The sequence below is a fragment of the Mesoplodon mirus genome (assembly GCF_964341445.2).
Source record: "Mesoplodon mirus genome assembly, chromosome: 10".
In the NCBI taxonomy this organism is placed as follows: domain Eukaryota; kingdom Metazoa; phylum Chordata; class Mammalia; order Artiodactyla; family Ziphiidae; genus Mesoplodon; species Mesoplodon mirus.
In genome coordinates this window covers 57,557,653-57,584,347 of record NC_138986.1, presented here as the reverse complement: position 1 = coordinate 57,584,347, position 26,695 = coordinate 57,557,653, and the positions used below count along the sequence as shown (strand labels likewise).

General features: G+C 37.5%; 1 protein-coding gene across 1 annotated transcript in view; it reads right to left on the bottom strand.

The window, feature by feature from the left end:
* The window catches only part of ASCC3 (activating signal cointegrator 1 complex subunit 3), a 333,322-nt gene that overhangs the window by 6,465 nt on the left and 300,162 nt on the right, over positions 1-26,695 (bottom strand). The window contains exons 37-39 of the mRNA XM_082633455.1: positions 23,753-23,977; positions 3,735-3,886; positions 1,212-1,359 (exon numbers count right to left, since the gene is read on the bottom strand). Of these exons, the coding sequence (XP_082489581.1) occupies positions 1,212-1,359; positions 3,735-3,886; positions 23,753-23,977 (525 nt within the window). The remainder of the gene's footprint in view (positions 1-1,211; positions 1,360-3,734; positions 3,887-23,752; positions 23,978-26,695) is intronic.

Here is a 26,695-nt window from a genome sequence, read left to right as displayed (position 1 = left end):
TAACCATCATCATATCAGACTGAGCCAATTTGCATTTGGTTTTAAAGATAACAGAATGGCAATTTATGCAAATAAATTAAGTAAGTTTACTTCTGAGTTCTCCCTGAACTAATTACAACAATGTTCTAATTTTTTATCACATCTAAAACTTGGCTTGAAATCACTGTACGTTATGTTAGAAATCTGTTGCTGCTAATAGAAGCCTTGTTTTCATTTTAAATATATTGTTTTTATTCATAATTTTGATGATAATTTAGTTAGAAAGGTAGGCACTTATTATGAATATTTAAGTAGCTTTTGGTGCCAATTTTAGGTTCAACAGAAATTGAACAATCAGACTTTGACGCCTGTAATACTTTTTCCAAGTCCTGCTCAAAAATAAGTTCCACTGGGAAAAAAAAATGACATGGTTTAGAAGTTTCTTTATTTTAATATCTGCATTTGCAAGTCAATATGTTAATTATGTTATAAATCCTTAACATTTACTTTGACATGTTTAGGGTGAAATTGCTTAAGACTTAAAAGTCTATATATGCCAAATATTTCTGGCATTGTTCATTCATGTTTTTGATCTTTCCAAAGATAGTTTGGAGCAATGACCTATGTTGTCTTTCACAACATAGATTTAGATTTATATCTAAACTACAGGGTATACAAATAAGGAGTTTCTTTGAAGGACTACTTTAGAATCTAGAAACAATAAAGTGATTAAAATGGGGTGGAGGCATAAAAAAGTAATTGAGGGAACTGCACAAAAATATACCCAAGCATAAAAACAAAACAAAACCCACTCTGAAGAAGGGATTAGAAGGGCTCTTGAGCAATGCAGCCTAGTAATGGGCAAGTCATAGTAGGCCTTTCTCAGCCGGCTTAACAGCATTATACTGAAACAACCTTCTAATAACAACCTTCTAATAATTAGACGCTACTTCTAATTATTGTTACTGTCATTATTTAATACCATCTGTTGAGCTCTTATTCTGTACCAGGAACTACATAGAGCAGTTTACATAATAACATCCTGCTTGATCTCACCCAAAACTTCACGAGATGGGTATAATGTTTTCACGTTCATAATCAGGGTTAGTAAATGGCGGGTGGAACTTAAACCCAGGAGAGTCTGACTCTGAAAGCAGCACTCTAAGTTAGAAAACTCTTGGTACAACTTCCCAGAGTGAGGGAGCGTCGAAACATGAAAGTGATGGCCTTACCTGCTTCATTTTTGGGGCCGGTAGCTCTTTTTCGATCATGGAGCTGAATCCGTGGTCCTTCCCTCCACAGGCGTGGATCAGTTCAGGGAGGCACTCGATGGAGACAGGGTGCCCGGCACGTGGGCCCTTTATACCTGGGTTCCATTTCCTGAGAAAGAATAACACCAACCAAATGATTCTTTCATAGCACAAATGAGATTTTCTGACAATGATGGTTTATATGATTAGAACAGTTTAGAAATTAAAGTTACTATATAACTTTTTAATTTTTTTAACATCTTTATTGGAGTATAATTGCTTTACAATCGTGTGTTAGTTTCTGCTGTATAACAAAGTGAATCAGCTATACGTATACATATGTTCCCATATCTCCTCCCTCTTGCATCTCCCTTCCACCCTCCCTATCCCACCCCTCTAGGTGGTCACAAAGCACCAAGCTGATCTCCTTGTGCTATGCGGCTGCTTCCCAATAGCTATCTATTTTACATTTGGTAGTGTATATATGTCCATGCCAAGGCCACTGTTGTTAAGCTTCAAAATCAGACAGCATTCTCATCAATCCAAGGCAGTTTGGCTATCACGACATAAAATGTGTAAATCATATGTGAGCTCAGTAGATAATTAGGGTTGACAGACAGTTGGTGATTTCTATAGGAAGGCACTAAAGTGTGATAATGCTTCCATGTGGATAAAGTACAGAACTGGCAGAGCTCTGACGTGTTTTTTTTTTTTGCGGTATGCGGGCCTCTCACTGTTGTGGCCTCTCCCGTTGCGGAGCACAGGCTCCGGACGCGCAGGCTCAGCGGCCATGGCTCACAGGCCCAGCTGCTCCGCGGCATGTGGGATCTTCCCAGACCCGGGCATGAACCCATGTCCCCTGCATCGGCAGGCGGACTGTCAACCACTGCGCCACCAGCGAAGCCCCCTGACATGTTTTTAATGGGTGCAGGCAAATGTCTCTAATATAAGTACTTGAATAAAATTTTCATTGTAAGTTGTTGAGATCATACAATTAAAAGTGCATTTTGGGAATGTTTGAGATCTATAGCATAAATAGTGCTGGATCATCAGGAGTGGAATCTACCTAAATCTATTTCCTGTTTATATGGCAAGATGAACAATATCACTGAAATTAGACAAATACAGCACTTTTCTGGGTAACAGTAAAGAATTGGATCAAATCTCCTAGGCCCCAACCAGCTTCCCTAACAGACCCATGTGCTGTCGGGTTAGTACCCTCATGTGTCTCCTTTTCTGCTGAAATCCAACTCCTGTAAGTTTTAGTACCATATTGGAAGGGTTCCTGAAACTGAGCTGCAGACACATGAGGTATCTGCTCTTCCCCCCAGGCCACCTGCTGCTGGTGTGGCCCCCTCTCTGAATGTGCCTTTTAGTTACCAGGGACATCCCGTGGTGGGGACTCAAGCACCGTGGAAACACCTGTCCTGGAATCCAGTATACTGCAGTCAAATGGAGGGACTTCCCTGAGGAGACCCCATGTGTGCCTGAGGTTCTGGTTGGCGTATATCTCTAGATGCCTCAAATGGCTGCCACTCCTTGTCCAGCTGATGAGAGGGAGAGGGTGCATGATGGCAAGCACAGCCAGACAGTTTTGCTTGTTTACATGACCGTGAACCAATATTTTGGCTGCAAAGTATCTCTCAGCTGGTGTGAAAGAAACATTTTCATTTGAACACTGCCAACCTTGCCTGTAATATGTACTGTTCTTTCCTTTGCTAAAATATATGTAGCCATGTACATAGGACCTAAGAATTGAAAAATTTTATCAGGAATATAAACTCTTCTTTTAAACGCAGGTTATATCTTGAGCTGCTAGTATATATAACTGCTCAGTTTTGGACATTTTGCAGATGCACAGTTTACTTCTGACAACAGATTTCTGATCCCTCAAATCTATTCTGCAATAAAAGAAATTGGTAATTTATTTTGCTCTAGGTCACAAAGCACTTTAATAACATCTTTTAAAATGAAGGCTGATATTGTAAAGGAATAAACACAGTTAAAATGAAAATGTATTCGATGTTGCAAATGGAAAACAACTTAATAGAAGGTTAAAATGAACTGTGGTTCAGCTTGGGACCAATGGTCAAATTCCAAGTGGGAACGCTATGTCGCTAGGCCATGTCTCCCTCTGGGAAACACGGGCATTTTCACTGTAAAGAATCAGTATTCTAGGCACCACATGAAATTCAAGTGAACATGCATGTAAAGGAAATAATTTTTTGAAATAATAAAACCCTATTACATCAAAAATTAAAATACTTGGGCCTCCCTGGTGGCGCAGTGGTTGAGAGTCCGCCTGCCGATGCAGGGGATACGGGTTCGTGCCCCGGTCTGGGAGGATCCCATATGCCGCGGAGCGGCTGGGCCCGTGAGCCATGGCCGCTGGGCCTGCGCATCCGGAGCCTGTGCTCCGCAACGGGAGAGGCCACAACAGTGAGAGGCCCGCATACCGCAAAAAGAAAAAAAAAAAAAAAAAAAAAAAAAAATTAAAATACTTACCTGAAAATGTGAAGATGGTGGTTTTCTATGTGTGGTATCGTAAGAAGAGAAGAGTCTTTCAACCACCGCCCCTGGATCACCATCTGCACCAGGTTGGTGATGTTCAGGACAGTCACCAGCCAGCCCTGGTGTGCAGCCACGTCCAGCATTGCCTGAACAGGGAGAACGCATATGTTATATCATGGCACCTGCCCCCTCCGTGGGGGGTCTGATGATGATAGCCTTAACAAAAAAACAAACAAAAAACCCCAAGCATTATACCTCTAAATTACTATTAATTAAAATAGAAACCAAAAAATAAACTACAGTTGGATTGGAGGGAACACGCTGAACCTCTCACAGCATTTTTTGCACATTACTTCGTATAAAGCGCCAAATATTTAACTTTTTTAGGTCAGCAAAGATAAGCAGATAATATTGGCACCTAGTAATAAAACAAAGAGAAAAACTCAGTGTACCTTGAGAGCAAATACCTCTATAATCCAATGTATCAAGAGCACTAGTTGCCGCGTTTAAAGCATAAATCTCAGGTAGTCTTTTCCAAATTTAAAAGCAATAATGGCAAGGTGATAGGAAGTCTTCTTGCCAAAAATTAATTTTCCCCAGAGAGCAGGCTAAAGGCAGAGCCTTGGTTTTCAATGAAAATACTATACCACACAGTAAAAGCGGGAAGGACCAGTGGTACATGTGGAAGGATGAGAAGCTATTCATATTAGTCTATACATTTAATCCAATGTTTTATGGACAAACAAACGGCTGCATTTGCTTAAGGCAAAACTAAACAGTGAAATCTTATTTAAACAAAGGAGAAGTTTACACAGGCAAAGCTATTTCAATTAAATTAGATTCTGGTGAATGCTGACTTAAAGACACATAAGTTAATATCATGATCTGAGGCAGCTACTTTATACAGTTTTAGGAGTGTACTCTCTTGTTTTGGGAAATGAAGAGATGAGGGTAAAAGAAATCAGATGTACCTCGTAAATGCCTAAAATGATACTTTACCGTTTCACTGATGGTAAAATATTTATAAAATGTTGTACAAAATCTATTAGTACCTTTTTAGAAATGGTTCTTGAAGGTCTATTATGTTAGTAAAATTGATTTGCCATACTACTTAGTACTACTGAATCAGACATATTTTCCTTCTAAGTTTTGAATTTCCTACTTAGAGCTCTCTAATTTAGGAAAAGTAAAATAGTTTAAAAAACATCTGGCTAAACCAATCTGTGGTCTTTTTACACACATTACAGGGAAATGGATCCACGTCTCTGGATACCATGGTTAGCGTGACGGAATGGTCAAATTGGTCTTTAGCACCCATGAGCCTACTAATTGTACATCATAATGGTTGGTATAATAGATATACTTATATGTATGTATATGTGTATGTGTGCATATGAAAGTGTGTACATGTACAAAGGTATATGTTTATAAATCTAGGGAAAGTCCACTTCTGTTCTTCCTATTTCTCTGCACAACTGATTTAAACACTTTGTCTTTGAAGTATATGAGACAAGCTGGTCACGAGGAACACTACTCAGACAAAAATAAAAGTATTAGCTCACAAGTCACAACTCGTGAACTCCGTAAGGGAAGAGAAATGAGTAATTATACCTCATGAATAATGCAGTATCATGATGATGTCAGAAGTTGTAATGTGGAGTAACTATGGTGATTTTACTTGTGATTTTTACATTACAACTTGACTGGAAATAAATTCCAGACCACAAGCTCACATACTAGAAGAGCTGGATGGACGGACCATATGTTTTTAACTTTGAAGTTTTCATGATGAAGTTGAAAGATTTCATAAAATTTATGAGAGTTCCCCACAATCTTTCTTTGTATGATCCAGATGTGAAACGTAAAAAATCATGCAAAGTGATTGCTTACATGAAGTAAATGAAAAGGCTGTATTATGAATTGAAAACTATTATTTATCTTGTTTTAATTTCAAGAAAAGGCAGGTAGGGAGACAGAGAATCCAGGATGAGAGAAGGTTGTGACTACCTAAATGTGCTGAACAAAATGTTGCCACACACTTGTGCCCAACCACTCCCTTGTGGGTCCTGTTTTCTCTGCCCCTTCCTGTCACTGCCGTAGCACAGACCCTCATCAACTCTCACCTGCAATATTATAAATATCCCTTCATCCTCATTCTCATCTAATTTTTCTTCAATCTATATTTTATATTGTTACCACAGTACATTTTTACAGAGGTAAAACTGATCACGTAATTCCTCTGCTTAAATTTCTTCAATGGCTCCACGCTGTGTAGAGGACAAAAGTTAATGCTCCTCTCTGCAGGTTCTCTTTTTATAAATCCTGCTCCCTCTACCATGCCTACCTGGGAAATTCCTATTCAGCCTTCAAGTTGAGCTCAAATGTTACTTCTTCCTGTGAAGGCTACTTGATGGACTGTAGGCACTTCTTTTCCTGTGTATCTGCTAATCTTGACACATGCCACCACTATCCTATAGTGAATCTTTGTTTACACATGTGCCGATTAAATATAGACTCCTTGATGGCAAGGTTCTGGAAGTAGTCTTTGGAACTGCAGCCCTAGCACACAGCACTCAAGAAATATTCAATTTATTAAAGAATATTGGTAAACATCCAATTACAATAATTATAACAAACATTCTACCTAAGTTACTGCACATCTGCCAAAGGCAGCACAGCGTAGGAAAACATTACAAGCTTTGATGTCAGACATAGGTTTCAACCCTAATTTTGTCCCACTTACTATGTGTAAATTTTGGGAAATCACCTAACCCTATGACCGCTAGATTGCTCACGGATAGAAGGGTGTTATATGTCCATATAGGGGTGTGATGAGGGTAAAATGAGATGATGTACGATGTAAGATATCTACTATACTGCCTGGAACAGTATAGATCTATTAGGCCTCAATATTAGATCTCAGTAAACAGGTACCTATTTTAACGTTCCTCTATGATGAGATGAAAAGAACACCCTAAAACAACTCATTCTTTCTCAGAGGGACTTCTTTGGACCATTGGGGGTTGATTTCTGCACTGAGTAGTACAGGGATTCGAGGAGCAGGGCATGTAAGGTGGGGAGCAAATGCATGGAATGGGCAGAACCGTTCATCAGCAGAGGTGAGCAACTGCAAGAGAGTCAGGGGACACATAAGGCCAAAGACAGACCCTGCAGCCCAGGCCAAACTGGAGGACATGGGCCTCGTTCTCAGTTTGAGTGGACAAGTCCGTGCCACCATGCAGGTAAGTACCTGAAGGGGCTAAGGCTAAGGGATGGTCCAGGTAAATGGGTTTGAGGGTCTGGCAGGTCACCCTGACATACCTCTGTATGACTGAGCCTAGGAAGGACTCCCTATGTCTCACTATCTTTTACAGCAGTCTTCCTGGTAGATGAGAACTAACAGGTAGGACAGTATGGTACTGGCACAAAAACAGACACATAGATCAATGGAATAGGATAGAGAACCCAGAAATAAACCCACAAATTTATGGTGAATTTATCTATGACAAAGGGGGGAAGAATATACAATGGAGAAAAGACAGTCTCTTCAATAAGTGGTGCTGTGAAAACTGGATAGCTACATGTAAAAGAATGAAATTTGAACATTCTCTAACACCATATACAAAAATAAACTCAAAATGTATTAAAGACCTAAATGTAAGACCGGATACTATAAAACTCCTAGAAAAAAAACACTGGCAGAACACTTTGACATAAATTGCAGCAATATTTTTTTGGATCCACCTCCTAAAGGAAATAAAAGCAAAAATAAACAAATGGGAGCTAATTAAACTTAAAAGCTTTTGCACAGCAAAGGAAACCACTGATAAAATGAAAAGGCAAGCTACTGAATGGGAGGAGATATTTGGAAATGATGTGACCAATAAGGGGTTAATATCCAACATACAGAAACAGCTCATACAACTCATCATCAAAAAAAGAAACAACCAATTAAAAAATGGTCAGAAGAACTGAATGGATATTTTTCCAAAAAGGAAATGCAAAGGGCCAAGTGGCACATGAGAGGATGCTCAACATCTCTAATCATCAGGGAAATGCAAATCAAAACCACAATGAGGTATCACCTCACACCTGTCAAAATGGCTGTCATCAAAAAGACCACAAATAGATGTTGGCAAGAATGCATGCGGAGAAAAGGGAACCCTTGTGCACTGTCGGTGAGAATGTAAATTGGTGTAGCTTCTGTGGAAAACAGTATGTAGGTTCCTCAAAAAACTGAAAATAGGGCCTCCCTGGTGGCGCAGTGGTTGAGAGTCCGCCTGCCGATGCAGGGGATACGGGTTCGTGCCCCGGTCTGGGAGGATCCCACATGCCGCGGAGCGGCTGGGCCCGTGAGCCATGGCCGCTGGGCCTGCGCATCCGGAGCCTGTGCTCCGCAACGGGAGAGGCCACAACAGTGAGAGGCCCACATACCGCAAAAAGAAAAAAAAAAAAAAACAAAAAAAAAAAACTGAAAATAGAACTAATATATGATCTTGCAATCCCACTCCTGGGTATATATCCAAAGCAAATGAAAACACTAATTTGGAAGATACATACATCCCAATGTTCACAGCAGCATTATTTACAACTGCCAAGATTCAGAAGTGACCTAAGTGTCCATCGACAGATGAACAGATAAGGAAGATGTGGTGTATATATACACAATGGAATACTACTCAGCCATAAAAAAGAATGAAATTTTGCCATTTGCAGTGAGATGGATACACCTGGAGGGCATTATGCTAATGAAAATAAGTCAGAGAAAGACAAATACTGTATGATATCACTTATATGTGGAATCTAAAAAATATAACAATCTAGTGAATATAACCAAAAGGAAGCAGGCTCACCCATATAGAGAACAAACTAGTGGTTACCAGTGGGCAGGCAATACAGGGGTGGGAGAGTGGGAGGTACAAACTACTGGGTGTGAGACAGGCTACCAGGATATATTGTACAACACGGGGAATACAGACAATACTTTGTAATAACTGTAAATGCAGTGTAACCTTTAAAAATTGTATTTAAAAAAAAAGAACTTGGGGCCTCCCTGGTGGCGCAGTGGTTGAGAGTCCGCCTGCCGATGCAGGGGATACGGGTTCGTGCCCCGGTCTGGGAGGATCCCATGTGCCGCGGAGCGGCTGGGCCCGTGAGCCATGGCCGCTGGGCCTGCGCATCCGGAGCCTGTGCTCCGCAATGGGAGAGGCCACAACAGTGAGAGGCCCGCATACCGCAAAAAAAAAAAAAAAAAAGAACTAATAGGTATATGCTCCTCCTTAGAATGGGGCTGGCTTTGGTAACAGCTGGAGATCATGGCTCAGTTCCCCAAGACACCTCAAAGTTCCTTACAGAGATTTAATACTCAAACAACAAAAGGTTGCTTTAGTACACCGAGGAGAAAAAACTCTGCACATTCTTCCACCTTAGCATTAACGTTAGGCAAATGTTGAATCCCCCTTTACCTCTTACCCATCTTCTACTGGGCATGCTACCTATCAGACAAAGCTAGGATGATTCTAAGTCTATGGGAACAAATGGGTGGAGGCTGACTCCACGCGTGAGACTTTCTCCTACTAAGTTAAAGTCAACTTCAATTGATTGCTGACTCAGAATTCTTTGTCATTTCCGGCTGTGAGAGTGGAAATATGATTCCTAGCATTGCACTGATTTATGAAGTTACACCACAAATAAAACCTTACCATAATTAACAGAAACTGTGGGGTTGTCATTTATTTATAGGAAAGCAGGCAATGAGGGTGGTTTTGAATGTGTTTTAACCGAGGTGCCACTATGAAGCCAGGTGAGAAGCCCAGGTATAAATGAGCTCTGGAGAGAGAGTATGGGCTAGGGATGTGGACTCAGAAATCCTGGGCACAAAGCGGGCAGCCACAACAGTTAAAATGAGCATCTTTGGGGCAGAGGTGAGGATAGCAGAGCAGCAGTTACCTGGAGATAAGATGAGGAAATGCAGGAAAGAACAAAGGGGTAAGAGCATGTAAGGGACTCTAAGGGCACTACTGAAATAACTGCTCACAGTGGTCATTTGTGAAGCATGTACTATTTGTCGGATACTCTGATAACCATCTTATGAAAGTTACTGAACGAAAACCCATTGTACAGATGAAGACATTGTGGCTCAGAGAGGGAAAGAAATATACCTAAAGCTGCATAGCTCTGGTTAATTGGTACAGCTGGGATTCAAATTCTGGGGAGCTTGACTCCAAAGTGCTTGCTTTTAACCAGCATAGGACTCTGCCTATAAAGTTCAGGATGAGAGGAGAGTGTGTGGAATTCCATCGGGTCCTAGATTAGAACAGAAGATTCCTTGATGAATGTGCTACGAGAAAATGAGACTTTGAGAAGGTTTCCTGACAACACAATGTTTAAAGCAAGCAATAAGTTTGGATGAGGTATAAACAGATGTATAATTCATGAACAATTGATACTGGTTTGAAGATGGTGTGGTATACTAGAAAGAGGCTTGGCCTCAGAGGTTAGAGGCTTGTGCCTTTAAATTAAGCATAAGACCTGAGGCAAATGACTTAATGGTATTTATTTTTCTCATCTAAAAAATTTTAAAAACCAAGGAGTTTGATTAGGCTTGTGTCTATCTTCTGTAAACTTTAATCTTTCATCAATAAAATGCCAATATACTCACACTATAGTGTTGTTTGTTTTTATAAAGTTCACTTTCTATCTTTCCAGATGGACTGTAACACCCTTGGAGTTAGGGGCAGAAAAGCCTAAGTCAAAAAAGAAGGCAGTCTACAGTAGGCACAGAGTAAGATGCAGAGAGAAAAGACCCTCTTGGGATCAGAAGAGGGTTCCACTGCCGGGGCGTGTGAGCAAGGGCCTCACAGAGAAGAGAGGCTTCAGCAGGTCACTGAGACCTCACACAAATTCACTGGAGAGAGGGAAGCTCTGAAGGAAGAGAATGGAAATTGACAGCACCCCTATCGCAGGGTCTCAGTCAGCTCTGCGAGTTGGAGGTGATGCCTCCTCCTGGGAAAAAGCACTGTAAAGGAGCATGAAAAGGTTCGGAGTAAGTACTGGGGGAATTAGTGATGTGAATAAAAACCAGAGCAGTGTTGAGTCTCAACAGCATGACTTTGAAATAATAATTATAGAAATTATTAGAAACAAGTAGAAATTGTAGAAATAATTAGAAATGTTTTGTGATTGTTTCCGACAATAATGAGTAGGATTAATTTGGGTGTGAAAGCAGAGAATTCGGATGTTGAGATTTTAGGTTACTGGTGACATCATTGTTGAAATGGACAACTCTAGGGCCAGTGACAAGTGAAGTCACAGGGGACTGAGGACTGGACCGAGGGATCAGGGAGGGGAGGAGAGATGCCCGGATGATGAGTAACAAACATTCAGTCAAGCTGATAGGTAAAGAAGTGAGGTGAGAGAGGAGAGTCAGAGGGTGATACCATGGAGGTGATGGCAGAAGTGGTGTGGATATAGTAATGATTAGAGCAGAGAAGTTTGGGATGCATGCGATTAGTGTTGAAAAGGTCATCTGCTGAAGCCACTCTGGTGATCGCAGGAGCTGGAATGAAGCTGAAGGCTGTGAACTGGGGTTTGAGGAAGGTGGGGAAAGAGATCCAGACTTAGGAACACAGATGAAAAAGGAATCTTACAGACACAAAGTAAAATATACACGGGTAAAAGAAGGAGGAATCTGAGAAGAAAGATTGGAGAGCTCTGAGGAGGTAGGTAGACGTTGATTATTGGAAAAACAGGAAGGATGAGTCAGCTCAGGAGTTTCACAGGGTATGTAGAAATGAGGTGGTGTTTGTGTCTGCCTATGTCTGACTGAGAGCAACAGAGGGAAGGAGAGAGAAAGAAAGGAGAGACGAGATGGGTGAGGAGAGAGGGAGAGGCAAAAACAAAGAGGGGTACACATACTATACACAGCCCAGACCTCATCCTCATGTGGAACTCACAGGGCAAACTCAAGGACCCGGCTTTGTACAAAGGTAAAACCACCACCACTACCCCCATCAGAAACAACCTGCCCCTCATCCCCACAATCAAAATGAACTAGAGTTCAGAGAATGGACACTCTCTGGAAGAGAATTTTTAGGCTGTAAGGGTCCTGAAGCCAATGGCATACTTTTTGACTTGAATACACCTCATGTCCTCAATACTTATTTTGAATCGATTTCAAGAATTCCCTAAGCATATCAAGCTGGGTCTTGGCATTTAAATTCAACCACATTTCATAGTAATGTTAACTATTTCTGCAAAGGATAGATTTATCCAAATCTACAGATATCTTCCTTTGTTTTCTGCTACTATAGATTATACTTAAAAATGCAAGCTTGACAATATATCTATGTTTTGTATCAAATACATTTCATTCAATTATTGTGAAAAGTAGCAGTGAATTATATACAAACTGTACAGACAGTATGCACATGTAGTGTGATGAAAATATTTGTACAGTAGTGTGTAGACTATAAAATACTTTTGTAAATAGCTCTTAATACCAAGTATGAGGCAGACATTAGTAGTCTCCTTTTCGCAGATGGGAAAACTGAAACTCACATAAGTCCAGTGACTGTAATTGCAATGGTGAAAAGTGGTAAGTTAAGACTTGATCTTGGTTTTCTAATTTCATTTTCTGTGCTCATCACACTATATTCCACAACCTCTGAATGATTTACATATACCCTGTCTTATTTCAAGGAGGATTTAAAGTGGTTTACATCTATCCTTTTTTTCCCTGCCTAACAGAAAAATGCAGACTCCAGACAAAAGTATTATGCATTTAACTGATTATTGTCTCTGAACAAATTCTGTCAACAGGATTTTTGAAAACCTAAAATTTCAAAATAAATTTTAATCCACCACTTGGTTATAAAACTACATCTTAATATTTGATATGCAGGCATTAAATATCTTTTGAAACATAAGTGAATTCTGGGTTTAAATAATCCAAGTTACTGTGACTGAATTAAGTCAAGTTCGCTGCAAGGAAATAGCAACACTGACTTAGGTCACTAAAAGAAAAACTATCATTTTCAATGTGCATCAAGAGGCATGTTAACAGATGCATAATGAGATGTAGCTTTAAGATCCATTGTTAAAAACTTTCTAAACTTCAGTTTGCAAAGTCTGTGAATTTAGTCTTCAGTGTCTTCCAGCTGTGGCTGTAGGGTGAACATATGGAGCGGACAGAGATGATCCAGCCTCTCTGCTCCCTCTCAGCATTCTATGACCTGCATTCTCTCTTCTTCCTCCCTTTAGCCTTTCTCCTCTTCAAGGAAACTTTCTACTTTTCCTCACATCTCCTGATAGTCATTCTAACGTATCTAGTGACAGTGTAGGGATCGCAAAAACCACATGAAAATAAGGTCATGAGGAAGGTTGAAATGGCTAGAAAATGTTGCTACATTTGTTCAAATGAAATGACATAAATATAATACATGGTCAGAGTTGAAGAGAAAGACTTATTTAGTCCAGAATGAGAAAAAAAAATCTCATTAATTTATAGAAACCAAGTTGTTACTTATGGAACATCATGAAAGTGCAAAATTCTATGGAAAGATCAGAAACAATGAAAGTGTGAGAAACTCACAGCCAAGAGGAGCCTAAGGAGACATGACAACTAAATGTAATGTGGTGTCCTGAATGGAATCCTAGAATAGAAAAAGGACATTAAGTAAACTAAAGAATTCTGAATAAGTATGGACTTTAGTTAATCATAATATATCAATAAAGGTTCATTAATTGTGACAAATGTACCATATTGATGTGAGATGTTAATTACAGAGGAAAACTGAGTGTGGAATATACAGGAAATCTCTGTACTATCTTTGTAACTTTTCTATAAGTCTAAAACTATTCTAAAATACAGTTTACTTGAAAAAGAAACTATGGAAATTCATCCTAGGCAGCCTGTTAAAACATTAGTTGTTAGACATCTGCTAGAAACTGCACTATTTAGTTCAAGAGCTCCCAGAAGTTTTACAATGATGGGAAAACCTGAAGAAAAGCTTTCTTGACAGAAAGGCACACTCCTTTAAAGGTTCAGGTCAGCTGCAAGTAATGATACAATATTTTGCCAATAATTAAAATGCTATAAGTACATTTACAAGAATCTTTTTCAATAGCAACAGTTGTTCACAGTAACTTTCTCCTGAACTTTTACCCCCAGAAGGTTAGCATTCAGGAAGCTCAGCTGCTGTCTAACAAACTTAATTAATCAAAAAGTCATTTCCGAGCTGTAACTATGAGTAAAAGCGCTTCAAGTGTGCTAGCAAGCCTACAAGTTAATCAAAATGCTAATGCAGTACAAATTAAAGTTGTGATTAACATTTCACAGTAGCTGCTTAAGTGAATTGATCACACAAATGGGTTAAGCATTACTCATTTCCTACAGCCCCAACCGGGAAAAGGGTTGTTATGTAGGTATGAGGAGAAGAGCTGGAGGTAGAAGGATCCTTCAAAATAGCATCATATCATCAATAAACCAGCACCAAATTGTCATTCAAAGGCTTACAGGTAGAGTCATCCAGGGGGAAATAGCCTTCCAAATTATATTATAGTCTTTGAAGGGAGATCACCTGTAAATCCACAAGAGTAATGAAGGTGTTTTACACATCAAAATCCACACATTTGTGTTAGTTTTGGAAATGCTAAATGCATTAGCTCTGTGTTGCGTCTGTAGTGGGGAATGGTGCTTTGTTTTAGGTGTTTTGGGTGTTCTATTGTGGAATTAAAATGTAATAACTTTGATACAGGATAAAATAAGCACTAGCTGGATGATGATTCTGCACCATAGTGCAGATCTTTGCATCTGGAAGAATAATCACTCAGGATTAAGTTCACTTAAAATTATTTGTTTTGAAATAGACATCCATTAATGAAACCTCACTAGGCTTCTATGGCAAGATATGAGCTCCTGGCAGTCTTGCCAGGAAAGCAGCCTGAATTAGACTTCCCTGTCTTTATGAATTTGATAAGGTCACATGAATGTTTACAACAAACAGACTACATTTGTTAGTAGACAATTCAGATTTGGCAGATAATTTTAAAAACATTGTGAGAATCCACATACAGTAAATCTCCCTTTTCAATCCTCTCTTAAGAAAGAACTAGAAAGGAAAAAGTGAAATATTTATTCATTCCATTCACCCATGATATACTGAGAACTATTATGTGCCAAGAATTATGCCCGTCACCTTAACAGTCAGTGACACTATAAATAGTTATTGATAAGGTTCCAGCATATTTTGAATATGAATCAGAATCCTCCAAATGTATGCTCATAGTATTAATATTCCTTGAAACATACCCATAAAAATATAAAAGATATATTTAAAACTTAATAGTGTAATTTTCATCTTAGGATCCTTTAAAGACTTCAGTTTCAGAAATGAACTCTTTGTAGATTACTAATTATGTATAATCCAATTTTGGAAGTCTAAAATTATTTATTTATCATCCTTCCATCTTTTTCTCAAAATGATTTGAAGAAGCTTTCTGAAGCCTATTGTGCTGTACTGTCCACTTAAAGATAAGCTTTTCATTTGATCTAATCATAATAATTATAAGCATCTAAAAAATGTGAAAGGATTCTACTAAGAATATACAGGAGATTTTATCTACCATTGTTACATCAAAACATTTCTTACAAGTATTGGATTAAGGATTTGACCAACTACTTCTTTTGTTAAGCTCGGCACCACCTGGACTATTTTCACTGCTAACTGTATTTGACTCTATGATTCTAGAACTTGTTCATCTAATTGACACTGACATTCTTCAATACATTTAATTTATAGCCCACTGAGCCTGTGCTTAGTGCATCCATAGGTAAATACTCCTCAAAGGTTATGTTAGCCTTGCTCCATGGCAATTCTATCTCCTGGTATCATCAAATATTTCTAGCTTTTTAATCCACTAAAAATGGGGATCATTTGTTAACAGAAATATAGACCCAGCTATAGTCAAAGTATCTCTGTTAAAATAACCAGATCAATAAAAAATATTCCTATAATTGTATCTTTTGCTTCCATTATCCTACTCTTTTCTATTCTCAGACTCCAATATATGTATACATTCACATCTTAAGTTTATTGATTAAAATACTTAAAAAAATAGTTTGAAGACACAATGTGTTTTCAGAATAGCTGTGGGTTATAGAAAATATATGATACTAGTTATTTGAAATGTAATATACTTTAAGTTTATCAGAAACTGTTAGAGAGATAAAGAGGTCAAATTATTGTTTTGAAGTTTGGACTAAACAACAACCCTACCAATAAACATTTAGGAATTCAGTTTTGTAAATTTAAGAGGGTTTTCTGAATAGAGGAAAGCATACCAGTTCATACATTTCCCCCCTTTCTCTATTTATGCAGCTTATTAAAGTTATTTTTTGACAAGCACCTTTTGTGACAATTGATAAATCCTATTGGAACATGATAACATTAATTTGAGTGGTGTATGAGTTACATATTATCTCGTGTGAAAGAGAAGAAAGGCTGGAAACTTAGTTGTTCAAAAAAAACTTGGGCCTTAAAGAAAATGATGTAAAATGACAGCTCCTATATTAAAGTCAGATGCAAGAATTTATGAAACAATGGAAACTTACCCATCAGAACATAGCTCCTTAAAGGTCTTCCTTTCAGGCATTGAATCACCTAAATTATTTTCAAAGCCAGTCTCCTGGTTTACCTTTTGCCTACTTCCATTAGTGCAATGGAACATGAATTCAATCTATATAAACAAGTGCCTTGGTATACAGAATACAGAACTTCACACTCCCTCAATAGTAAAGAGGAGATGTCTGTTATCTTTTGGGGGAATTGGTAGTTCTGTATCTTGGGACAGGGAATCTCTGAGATTGCCTATTGTTACTAGACGTTTGAAGTTTTTCAAAAAGGACCAGGGGGATGGACAAAAGCTGCCTCCAGGGGAGCCCTGCTAGTGGTGGTGGTGGTGGTTACCCAGTGAAAGAAGCCAAAAACCTAACCTAAGCAGAGAAGGCAAACGGTGAAGAATGAAAGAGGAGCATAAAATGTGTGTATGTGTGTTGTAATAGTAAACCTAAGCACAGTCATTATAGTGTGCATCACTACTTATTATTAGGAGTATCTTATAATTATTATGGCATTCCTTTTTCTTCCTGTGGTTGTATCAGCAATCTGATCCTTCCCCCATTATTTCCAATTATTGTAGTTTTAGGGGAGACTCTGAGGAAGTAAATGGCTAATTCACTGCATTACCTAGCATGATATAAAAACCTCGAGAAGGATCATAAGCAGCTGAAACAAAAAACATATCAACTGGACATTATAGAGTGATATAATAAAGCAATTACAAATATCAGTCATATTAACAAGTCCCTCTTGGAAACTGGTTAAAGTAATTATAGGCAGACTGTTGAAAGGGAACTAGAGTAATTAAAAGGAGGTGACTTGAGTATACATTGAAAAGAAGGGATTAATTAAAAAATATTATTCATGTTCTAGTGGGAATTCTTGGTCTAAAAAAAATGTAGAAATTCCTGTGAAGTTCTCACATTTTAAAATAAATCCGACTAGGCCATGAGTACGATTTTTAGATCCATCTTTACAGGGCAAAGGGAACCCAGTAAGATAAACTTTTATTATATATCCAACCTATGCTGAAAACTATTTTTCTTTCTGCTATGATCTTGGGAAAGTTACTTATTCTTCATCTGTAAAATAAGGATAATAATTGTACTGATTCCTTGGATTATTAGGGCAAATGAGTCTATGCAATGTGAAGCAAGTAGAACAGAGCCTGGTACAAAGAAAATCCTTAATAAATGTTCACCAGCACCACTGTTAATGATGGCGTGCCTTATGGACCGTCATTAAATAGCAATTTTTTGGTGCGGAGTACAGGGATGGTATGCAGTTCTCCAAATATTCTGGTTGAATCTGGTATTTAATATACATTAATTCCAATTTCAATTTGGAAGCATAGGTTTCCAGAGATCTTTCTAATCAATCTACACTGTCATATTTCTGTGTGTGTGTGTGTTCTCCTTTCATGAGGTGTATCTTGTAGTCGTTAAGAGGTATTACTGTGTACACAGATGTTTTGATCTATTAAACTTAGGCTGCAGGGTAGATAGCATTAGCTGAAGGGTAAATATGGTCTCTACTATATCTGAAAGCAACTTTCCAGAATTAACCCAGCAAACTGACAGCACAATTACACTTTGAATCACACAGCCTTTTGGTCCTCAGATCACTGAGTCAGCTCCTCGAGCCATGGTTTCCCTTTTTTCCTTAAACATCTGAAAGTGTCCAGTTACTGGGCAGTTTTGCTGTAGATACCACAGAGGAGGTAGTGGGCGTGGCTAAGATATAAACCTGTACTCTTATACTACTTGGCTTGGTATTTAATTATTTTTCACTTAAACGAGGTTGATTTTAATGTAAAGACTTATGGCACTTCTTAGAAAAGATCAGAGCTATCAGAGCAGGATTTAAAGTCCTGCTATCTCCATTTGGTTTCAGCATGGACTGCCTCAAAAGATCACCTTTTAACTAAGTTATTTGACTTCTTTGAAAACCAATTTCTTTGTCCCTTGATTAAAAAAACAGTGTGGGGCTAATCAAAACACCAGACACTTTTCATCCGTTCTGACTTTGCCATCGAATTTGAAAAATTTAGGCAAGTCACTTTAATTTTTGCTATTTCTTATTTATCATTTTCCCATAAAAGCTAACATAAAGTTTTCCTTGGGTACATCTGGCATACAAAATATGTCACATCATTTACTACATATTACAAATATATTTTAGAGTTAACGTAATCAAGAAGAGGATCTCAAAGACTAATGGCAAGAATAATCAATTCCATAATTGCTCAATTTATAAACTAGTGTATTTTAAGCAGGTTTAATAAATTTGAGATATGTACAGAAATTTTTACTCTTATTTTTGTTGGGTGGGATGGAGATGGAAATGCTAGTAACAGTAAAATATTAAGAACCATGACAAAAACACCTTAAACCCAAAAATGACACAAATGACCTTGATACATAATTTCAAATGGGTACAAGAAGAGAAGGCAGGCTATACTGTGCATTCTGACCTCAAGCCAGAGTGAATACTACTACAACAACTATGTTTTTCTTTTGTAAAAGATTCCCCAGGACACGGGTAGTCATACAGAGTTTTCATAATCTAAATGGCAGCTCATGTAAAAGGTACATTTCTATAAATTAAAGGGAGTAAAAAATTTAGAGTTAAATGACCACGAAAAAGCAAGGAAGTAAAAGAATTACTCAGAATGAGGAGACTAAGATAGACCTAGTTCGAGTCCTCAAATCATTGTTTACTTTATAAATATTAACTAATGTCCCACTCTTGTAAGGTGTTATTTTTACTCAGACAGCAGGGGTTCAGTGACTTGCCTAAGGCCTTATACTAAGGCTCTAAGGAGCAGAGCTGAATTTATAGTAAGAGCTGGTGGCACCGAGTTCCATACACAGAACACAAGGTCATGCTGATGTCCCATGAGGGCAGTAGTATAATTTTCAATCAGCCAGCAGGACTGCAGCTTGGAAAACTGCCTGAACCAATGCTTTCTAGGCCAACAGTATCCATGTATCAAATGAGAACAATAGGGTACAATGATGAAAACTGTCACTCAGTCATGGAAAATTTTATTAAGTCATGACTTCCCCCCCAGATTTTCCATTAGCAACCCTAATATTCTTTCCTCTTCCTGACTTGTTACTTTTATCACAATCTTACAAAGAAACTGCAGGAATGAGAGGATTTAGGATATGAAGCTGGTTGCCATCTCTTTACAACTAAGTTTCTTTCCAGGTGGCTTCTGAAAAGCCAAATCCATATTTATAAGCATAACTAATGTTATAATTTACACTAAAGGAAAACTGCACACACAATGTCTGACAACAGGGAACTAATTAAGTAAACTATGACCTTCTTATGAAGAAATATAGTGCATCCATTAGAAAATATGCTTGAGAAGAATATTTAATGTTGTAAATTATTAAGTTAAAAAAGGTTAGAAAATAACATGATAAAAATGTGCAAAGGAAGAAAGTGAGAGCAAGTGTGTTTTTGTGTAAATGCAAAAAGAAAAAGAAACTCTGAGCCTCCAAAGACAAAAAAGAACTATACACAACTACTGTAGTTAGTAAACTTGTTTTTTTGCAGGAGTAAGCATTAGTCATTATAAAACTACATCAGGAGTATGCTAGAATGGAGGAATTAAGTAAACATATTTTGATTAATGAGAGCCAAGTTTCTCACGGGTGGAGAAAAGAGTTGCAATTTAAAAAAGGGGAAGGCTAGAATGAACCCTTGGTGTTAAACTGGAATTGGAGGTATTAGAATGAACTCATGGTTTTATGAATACAAATGTTTTCCACATACCCAAACACACACACACACACACACACACACACACACACAGCTAAGTAGATACACAAATAGATATAGATGTCTATGTATACGTACTTATATTTCCTAGCTTTGCCCACTGAGGGGGCCAGAGGCAATAATACCCAGGTAGTGATGGAGTCAAGAAGCACCCAGATTTTAGTCTCTAAAACCACTCTCTAATAAAAACAAACACTCGTGAGCCTACACTTATAAATAAATAAATAAATAAAGTAAATAAATAAATGGAGGAAAACAGAAATTCTGGGAATGATGGAAATAGAAAATCACAGCAGTAATAATTGTTTCAGGCAAAAGTCACCAATGGATGATGAAAATAATGTAGGAAAATATGATGAGAAACAGGATAACTGCATAATCTCAAAGTATATCACCACAACATATTAGTTACAAAAGGAAAAAAAGTAATTTTACAGTGGAGAAACCTGGCAGACACCACCTCAAGTGTACAAAGTTAACATCCCTGGTAATAACACACAACCATGTGTCACAAGTCTCCCGATATGATACACCGAGAGGACAAAACATCACTTCTATGGTATTCTTGCCAGTAATATATAATTTCAGTGTAATTATGAGGGGATATCAGGCAAACCCAAACTGAGGGATAGCTCTATAAGATACCTGGCCAATATTCCTCACAAGTGCCAACGTCCTGAAAGTCAAGGAGACTAAAGCGGACATGACAACTAAATGCAATGTGGGATCCTGGACTGGATCCTGGAACAGAGAAAGGCACTAGTGGGATAAAATCCAAATGGACAAAACTGGAATTAGGTCTGTAGATTACTTAACAGGATTGGATCAGTACTGAGGCAAGATGTTAACATTAGGGGAAGCTGGGTGAAAGATATATGGAAATTTCATTGTACTATTTTTACAAACTTTTTATGTCTGAAGTTATTTCAAAATGAAAAAATTAAAAAAAAATTTGAATTAAAATAAATTCATTAATAAAAAAAGAGCTTCATTGATGGGGGTGAAGATATAATTACTATGAATGACTTTAATTTTAATACATTGTTTTTCCAAATTTCTACAATGAAGTGTATTACTTTTATAATTAAAGTGAAAACTATTTCTCTTTAGATGTTATTTAGAAGGAGTAAAAAAAGTCAAGAAATATAAATATCCACGAAACTGTACATAATATTGAAATAGAGGCTAAAGTACCTGATTGAATCCTTTTCCCTTACAATAAATTTAGAAATAGACTTCTTGTGAAACAGCTAATTTCTATTATTATATAGCCTTTGAATCATTATTAACTGAGTGGTGAAAAGGTATGCATGAGTTGATATACATCGTAACTTTTATATATGATATAAATATGTACACCTATTAAGTATACCTGTAAGTATAAAAATTTAATTCCTCCTGCAACATCTCTCCAACCCTTCCTGACCCCTGAGTTCATTAACAGGTCAGTGTTTGAGGGGGAAAAAATAGCTAGAGGAAACACAAATGAGTATCCAGGGCCACAGCTAAAACTTAAGGAACTTTAACCTTCGTTTATAAAGTGCGACTAATAAGGAGTGGCAAACCATCTTCCTAGAGAGATAAACCAAATGTTAGTTACAAAAAAGGTGTAAAAATAATTTACTTGTTTATTATGGCCTTATTTCCCTTCTAATTCCTGATAGTTTGTGCATACTCTATTTTATGAAACAGACCTATTCTTTTAAATAATAAAATTAAGCGTTTTTTTTCTGATCATAAAATTGTTATCAGCTCATTTGAAAACATTCGAACATTTCAGAAAAGCATAAAGAAGAAATTAAAAATCATCCCAAATGCTGCTACACAGAGACGGCTACTTAATCTTTTGGTCAATACTATTCTGGATCTTCTCTCTAGATATATTTTCATATATTTATGTATATATTCTACACAGATACAGAATTAATAAATGGAATTGTAATATTTGGCAGTGTTCTATAACCTGAAAGATGCTTCGGTTATTTCTAAGTCTTTAATTTTGCAAATGCCTATACACAAATCTTCACAGACTCATTTATTCTACCTTTAAAAACATCAGTCTTTTGAAAATCTTAAAAATTGTTTTTTATATATAGATGTCCAAAAAGCCATAATGTAGTAAATCAAAATCTCTTATAAGCTCAATCCTTTAGGTGTGCTTCTCCCACCCTGCTCCTCTCACAGTCATCTCCCAGCAAATGGCAGCTCCAGCTTTCCACTTGCTCTGGAGAAAAGCTTTGGAATCAATCATCTTTGGCTCCTTGCTCTCCCTAAAAACCCTTGTCCAATCCATTAGCAGATTCTCCTTAAAAAAATACACAGGACCCAACCAATTTTCACCAGTCTCACCCATACCAACCTGGTCCAGCCACAATCATTTCTTGCCTAGCCTTACAGCTTTCAAGGTATAATGTTCACTGATACGGTTTCAGATTCCACATTGCAACCAACTAAGGAATATAACATGTCAAGGTTTTGTATAGTATCAGAGAATATCTACAATTTTCTGAAAAGGCTATAAAAATACTCTTCCTTCTTTAAACTACATATCTCAGTGAGGCTGGATTTCCTTCATATACTTCAATTAAAACACCATATTGTAAGAGACTGCTTGCAAAAGGTGCTAAACGAATTTAGCTGACTTCTATTAAGCTAGACATGAAAGATACTTGCAAAAATGTAAAATGCTATTACAGTTCTCACTAATTGTTTTGGAAAATAGTTATTTTTCATGAAAAATCATTACATAATAATGGGTATATTAGTGTTATTTTTAAATGAAGTAATAAATATTTGAGAATGTTTCCATTTTCGCTAATACAGTAAATAATCATAGATATAGCCACCATAACCATTAGTGAACCACTGCTCTACAGCTTCTCTCTCATTCAGAATAAAATCCAAAAGCCTTAGCATGGTTTTACAAACTCCCTATGTGACCTGACCCCATTTTATCTATAATCTCCACTCCCACCCCTCTCTGACCTCATTTCTATCCACACCTTTTCATCATTTTTACAATGGCCGTCTTGGTTTTTCTTGAATATACCTTGTAAGTTCCTACATGAATCCTGGCACTAGCTCTTCTTAGTGTTTGGAATAACCCTACAGCTCACTCCCTTCTTTTGTTTCTTAAATGTCACCTCATAAGAAAGATAGTTCCAGAATACCACATTAAAAAATAGTACAAAATGGCACCCTCCATCTTTCTCCATATATCCTTTATTATGCTTTATTATTATTTTAAAATAGCAGTGATCACCACTTGACTTATATTTTTAATTGTCTGTCTTCGCCATCTCTAGTGAAAGCCCATTACAGCAGGTTCTCTTCTGTCTTGTTCACTGCTGTATGCTGAGAACCTAGCAAAGTACCTGGCACTTAGTTTACCTTCAGTAAATTTTGATTGAATGGATGACTAAAATTGTTATCTTACTGCATTTATATTTGCTTTTCCTTCAAAAATCCTTAATTTGAGTCACCAGATTTTTTCTCGACAATGCTACAATAAAAATCTTTAAATGCAAGTATATTTTATTCTAAAAAGAAAAAAAACAAAGAATGGGAGAAAATGTAGGTGATTAGAAATGACTTTCATACCTGACATACTCTGAGAGCTTGGTCCAACACTGTTTTGGTATCAGTGTCATAATCTGGGCAGGGCAGCATGGTTCGGCTGAGATGTGCCTGCAGTAGGAGATGAGCTTTGGTGTGAGGGCTGTCAAATGAATGAGGATTTGATTCCAAAGGAAGACATTTTGCCAGTTCGCTGTTCATATGATCTTCATTGTGTCTTACTGGCAAATCTGTGTATTCTTCTGCATCCTGAAAAAACAAACAAACTCATATATATATAATGTACATATAAATGTACTGTATCAAAAGTATAATATTTAATGTACTTCTTAGCTTTAACTACTGACATTTAAAACATGCTTTAGAAAAACTGTAAGATAACCATATCCCTTAAAATTCTGCTTTGGTCAGTACTACTATTAATATTAAGCAAAAGCCAGTAATGTATAATACATCTGAAATTCATGAATGCTCTTCTTACTTATCCAGTCAACAAAAATAATACAGATCCTAGTAAGCATCAAATGTTATGCTTGACAGTGGACCCAGGCAATGAACCAGAAACTGAGAGTTCATCAGGGAAAAACAAGTCCTGAAAGTGGAAATGAATGTTATGATATGGTAAGCACAGAGTGCTGAAGGGATATGCAGTTTGGGGACTTAGTTATTTCAGAAGGTCAGAGAAAGCGTCTTGGAAAAAGAGATATTTAAGTGAGGATCTACAGAATGAGTGGAAGAAATAAGATAGGGCTGGGAGAAAGGGGGATGAGGATAGGGTTGGTGAGATAAGAAAAGGGTGAAGACCAGGATCATTAACTTAAGACTTACTGTAATAAATTAGATTAAAATAAAATTGTTCAAAATTGTGGGTTTCTGGTTCCACATGAAAGAGCTTAGAAGCCACCACTCCATCCTAACAAGTAAAAAGCTGAACAGGTTGAAAAAACCAACAACTCGTCTTGAATCCATGAAAAGGCAGAACACAGGGCAAACTGCTGCCTCCAAGATTGGAAACGCAGGCAAATGCAGGGAGTCACGGCTAAGAGGAGCAGAGGCTCACAAGCAGAAGATGCCTTGGGAATCAGTGTCGAGGTAAGAAAACCTGAACTGTAACTGATGAATTGTGGGAGGTTCAGTGCAGACAACTCCGAGAGCTAAAAACTCCAGGAGGACCCAGTCATAGGGCGCCCCCACAATACTGTAAAATTTACCTTTAGGAGCTCAACCAGATTCCCACAGTAAATATTAGAGAAAAATCGCCTTGGAGTCTTAGCAAGGGGAGGGGAAAAGAACCATCCTGAAATATGTTAGAGCACTCTGTCCTTAACAAGGCCTGCTCTCAGAAGAAACTAGTTAAGTGGAGCCTAACCCTGCTGGGATATACTATGAGAATCTAACTGACCTGGGGAATGGAAGTACCCAACTGTAACCACCTCAAGCTTTGCGTGTGGGAGAAGGGAAATACCCCACTCCAGCTCACTCTAGCCATCCTGTCCCACCTAAGGGGTGAGGGTAGAAATGGCTGTGAAGTTCACAGCGCAGAGGCACAGACTCACTGAAGACTTGGGACCTAATCATTGGACCAGAGAATATTTCCCCTACACTGCCATGCCCCACCTCACCACATTACTAAAGGCCTATTTATAGCAGTTCTTTTTACCCAGTACATTATGTCCAGCTATCAAGAAAATTACAAGGTATACCAAAAGGCTAAAAACACAATTTGAAGAAATAGAGCTATCATCAGAACTAGACATGGCAGAGATGTTAGAATTATCAGATCAGGAATTTAAAACTATGATTTATATGCTAACAGCTCTGACAGATAAAATAGACAGCATGTAAGAACAGATGAACAATGGAAGCAGACAGATGGAAATCCTAAAAAAGAATCAAAAGGAAATGGTGAATACAAAAACACTAACAGAAATGAAGAATGCCTTTGGTGAGCTTATTGGTAGACTGGACATGGTTGAGGAAAGAATTTCTGAACTAGAGGATATATCAATGAAATCTCTGAAAACTGAAAAGCAAAGAGAACAAAGACTGAAAAAAACACAAGAGAATATCCAAGGACTGAGGGACAATGACAAAAGATGTAACATATGTATGATGGGAATACCAGAAGGAGTAGAGAGAAAGTAAGAGAAGAAATATTTGAAACAATAATGATTGAGAATTCCCCTCCTCTCCAATTAATGTCAGACACCAAACCACAGATCCAGGAAGCTCAGAGAGCACTGAACAGAATAAACAGAAAAAAAAAAAAAAAGTTACACCTAAGCATATTACCTTCAAACTACTAAAAATCAAAGATAAAGAAGAATCCCTGAAAGAAGCCAGAGGGAAAAAACACCTTACCTGTACAGGAACAAAGGTAAGTAATACTTCTGAATTACTCTCTTCAGAAACCACGCAAGCAAAAGGAGAGTGGCGTGAAATGTTTAAAGTGTTGAGGAAAAAACCCCACCAACCTAGAACTCTATATCCTGTGAAATTATCCTTCAAAAGTGAAAGAGAAATACAACTTTCTCAGACAAATAAAAATTGAGTTAATTTGTTGCCAGCAGACCAGTAGACCTGCCTTGCAAGAAATATAAGAAGTTCTTTGGAGAGAAGGAAAATAATATAGGTCAGAAATTTGGATCTATATAAAGAAAGGAAGAACCCTGAAGAAAGAATAAGTGAAGGTAAAATAAAAACTTTTATTTTTTTATTGTTAATTGATCTAATAGACAACACTTTGTTCAAAATAATATTTTTGAACAATTATGTATGCTTATGTATGTTATATGCTTATGTATATGACTTGTCTTATATATAAGTGATATGAATATCAGCAATGATACAAGAGATGGAAGGAAGGAATTATGATTATTTTATTATTATAAGATTCCATACCCATTAGGTAGTATAGTATTATTTGAAAGTGGAATTTGATTTACTTGTAAATGTACACTGTAAACT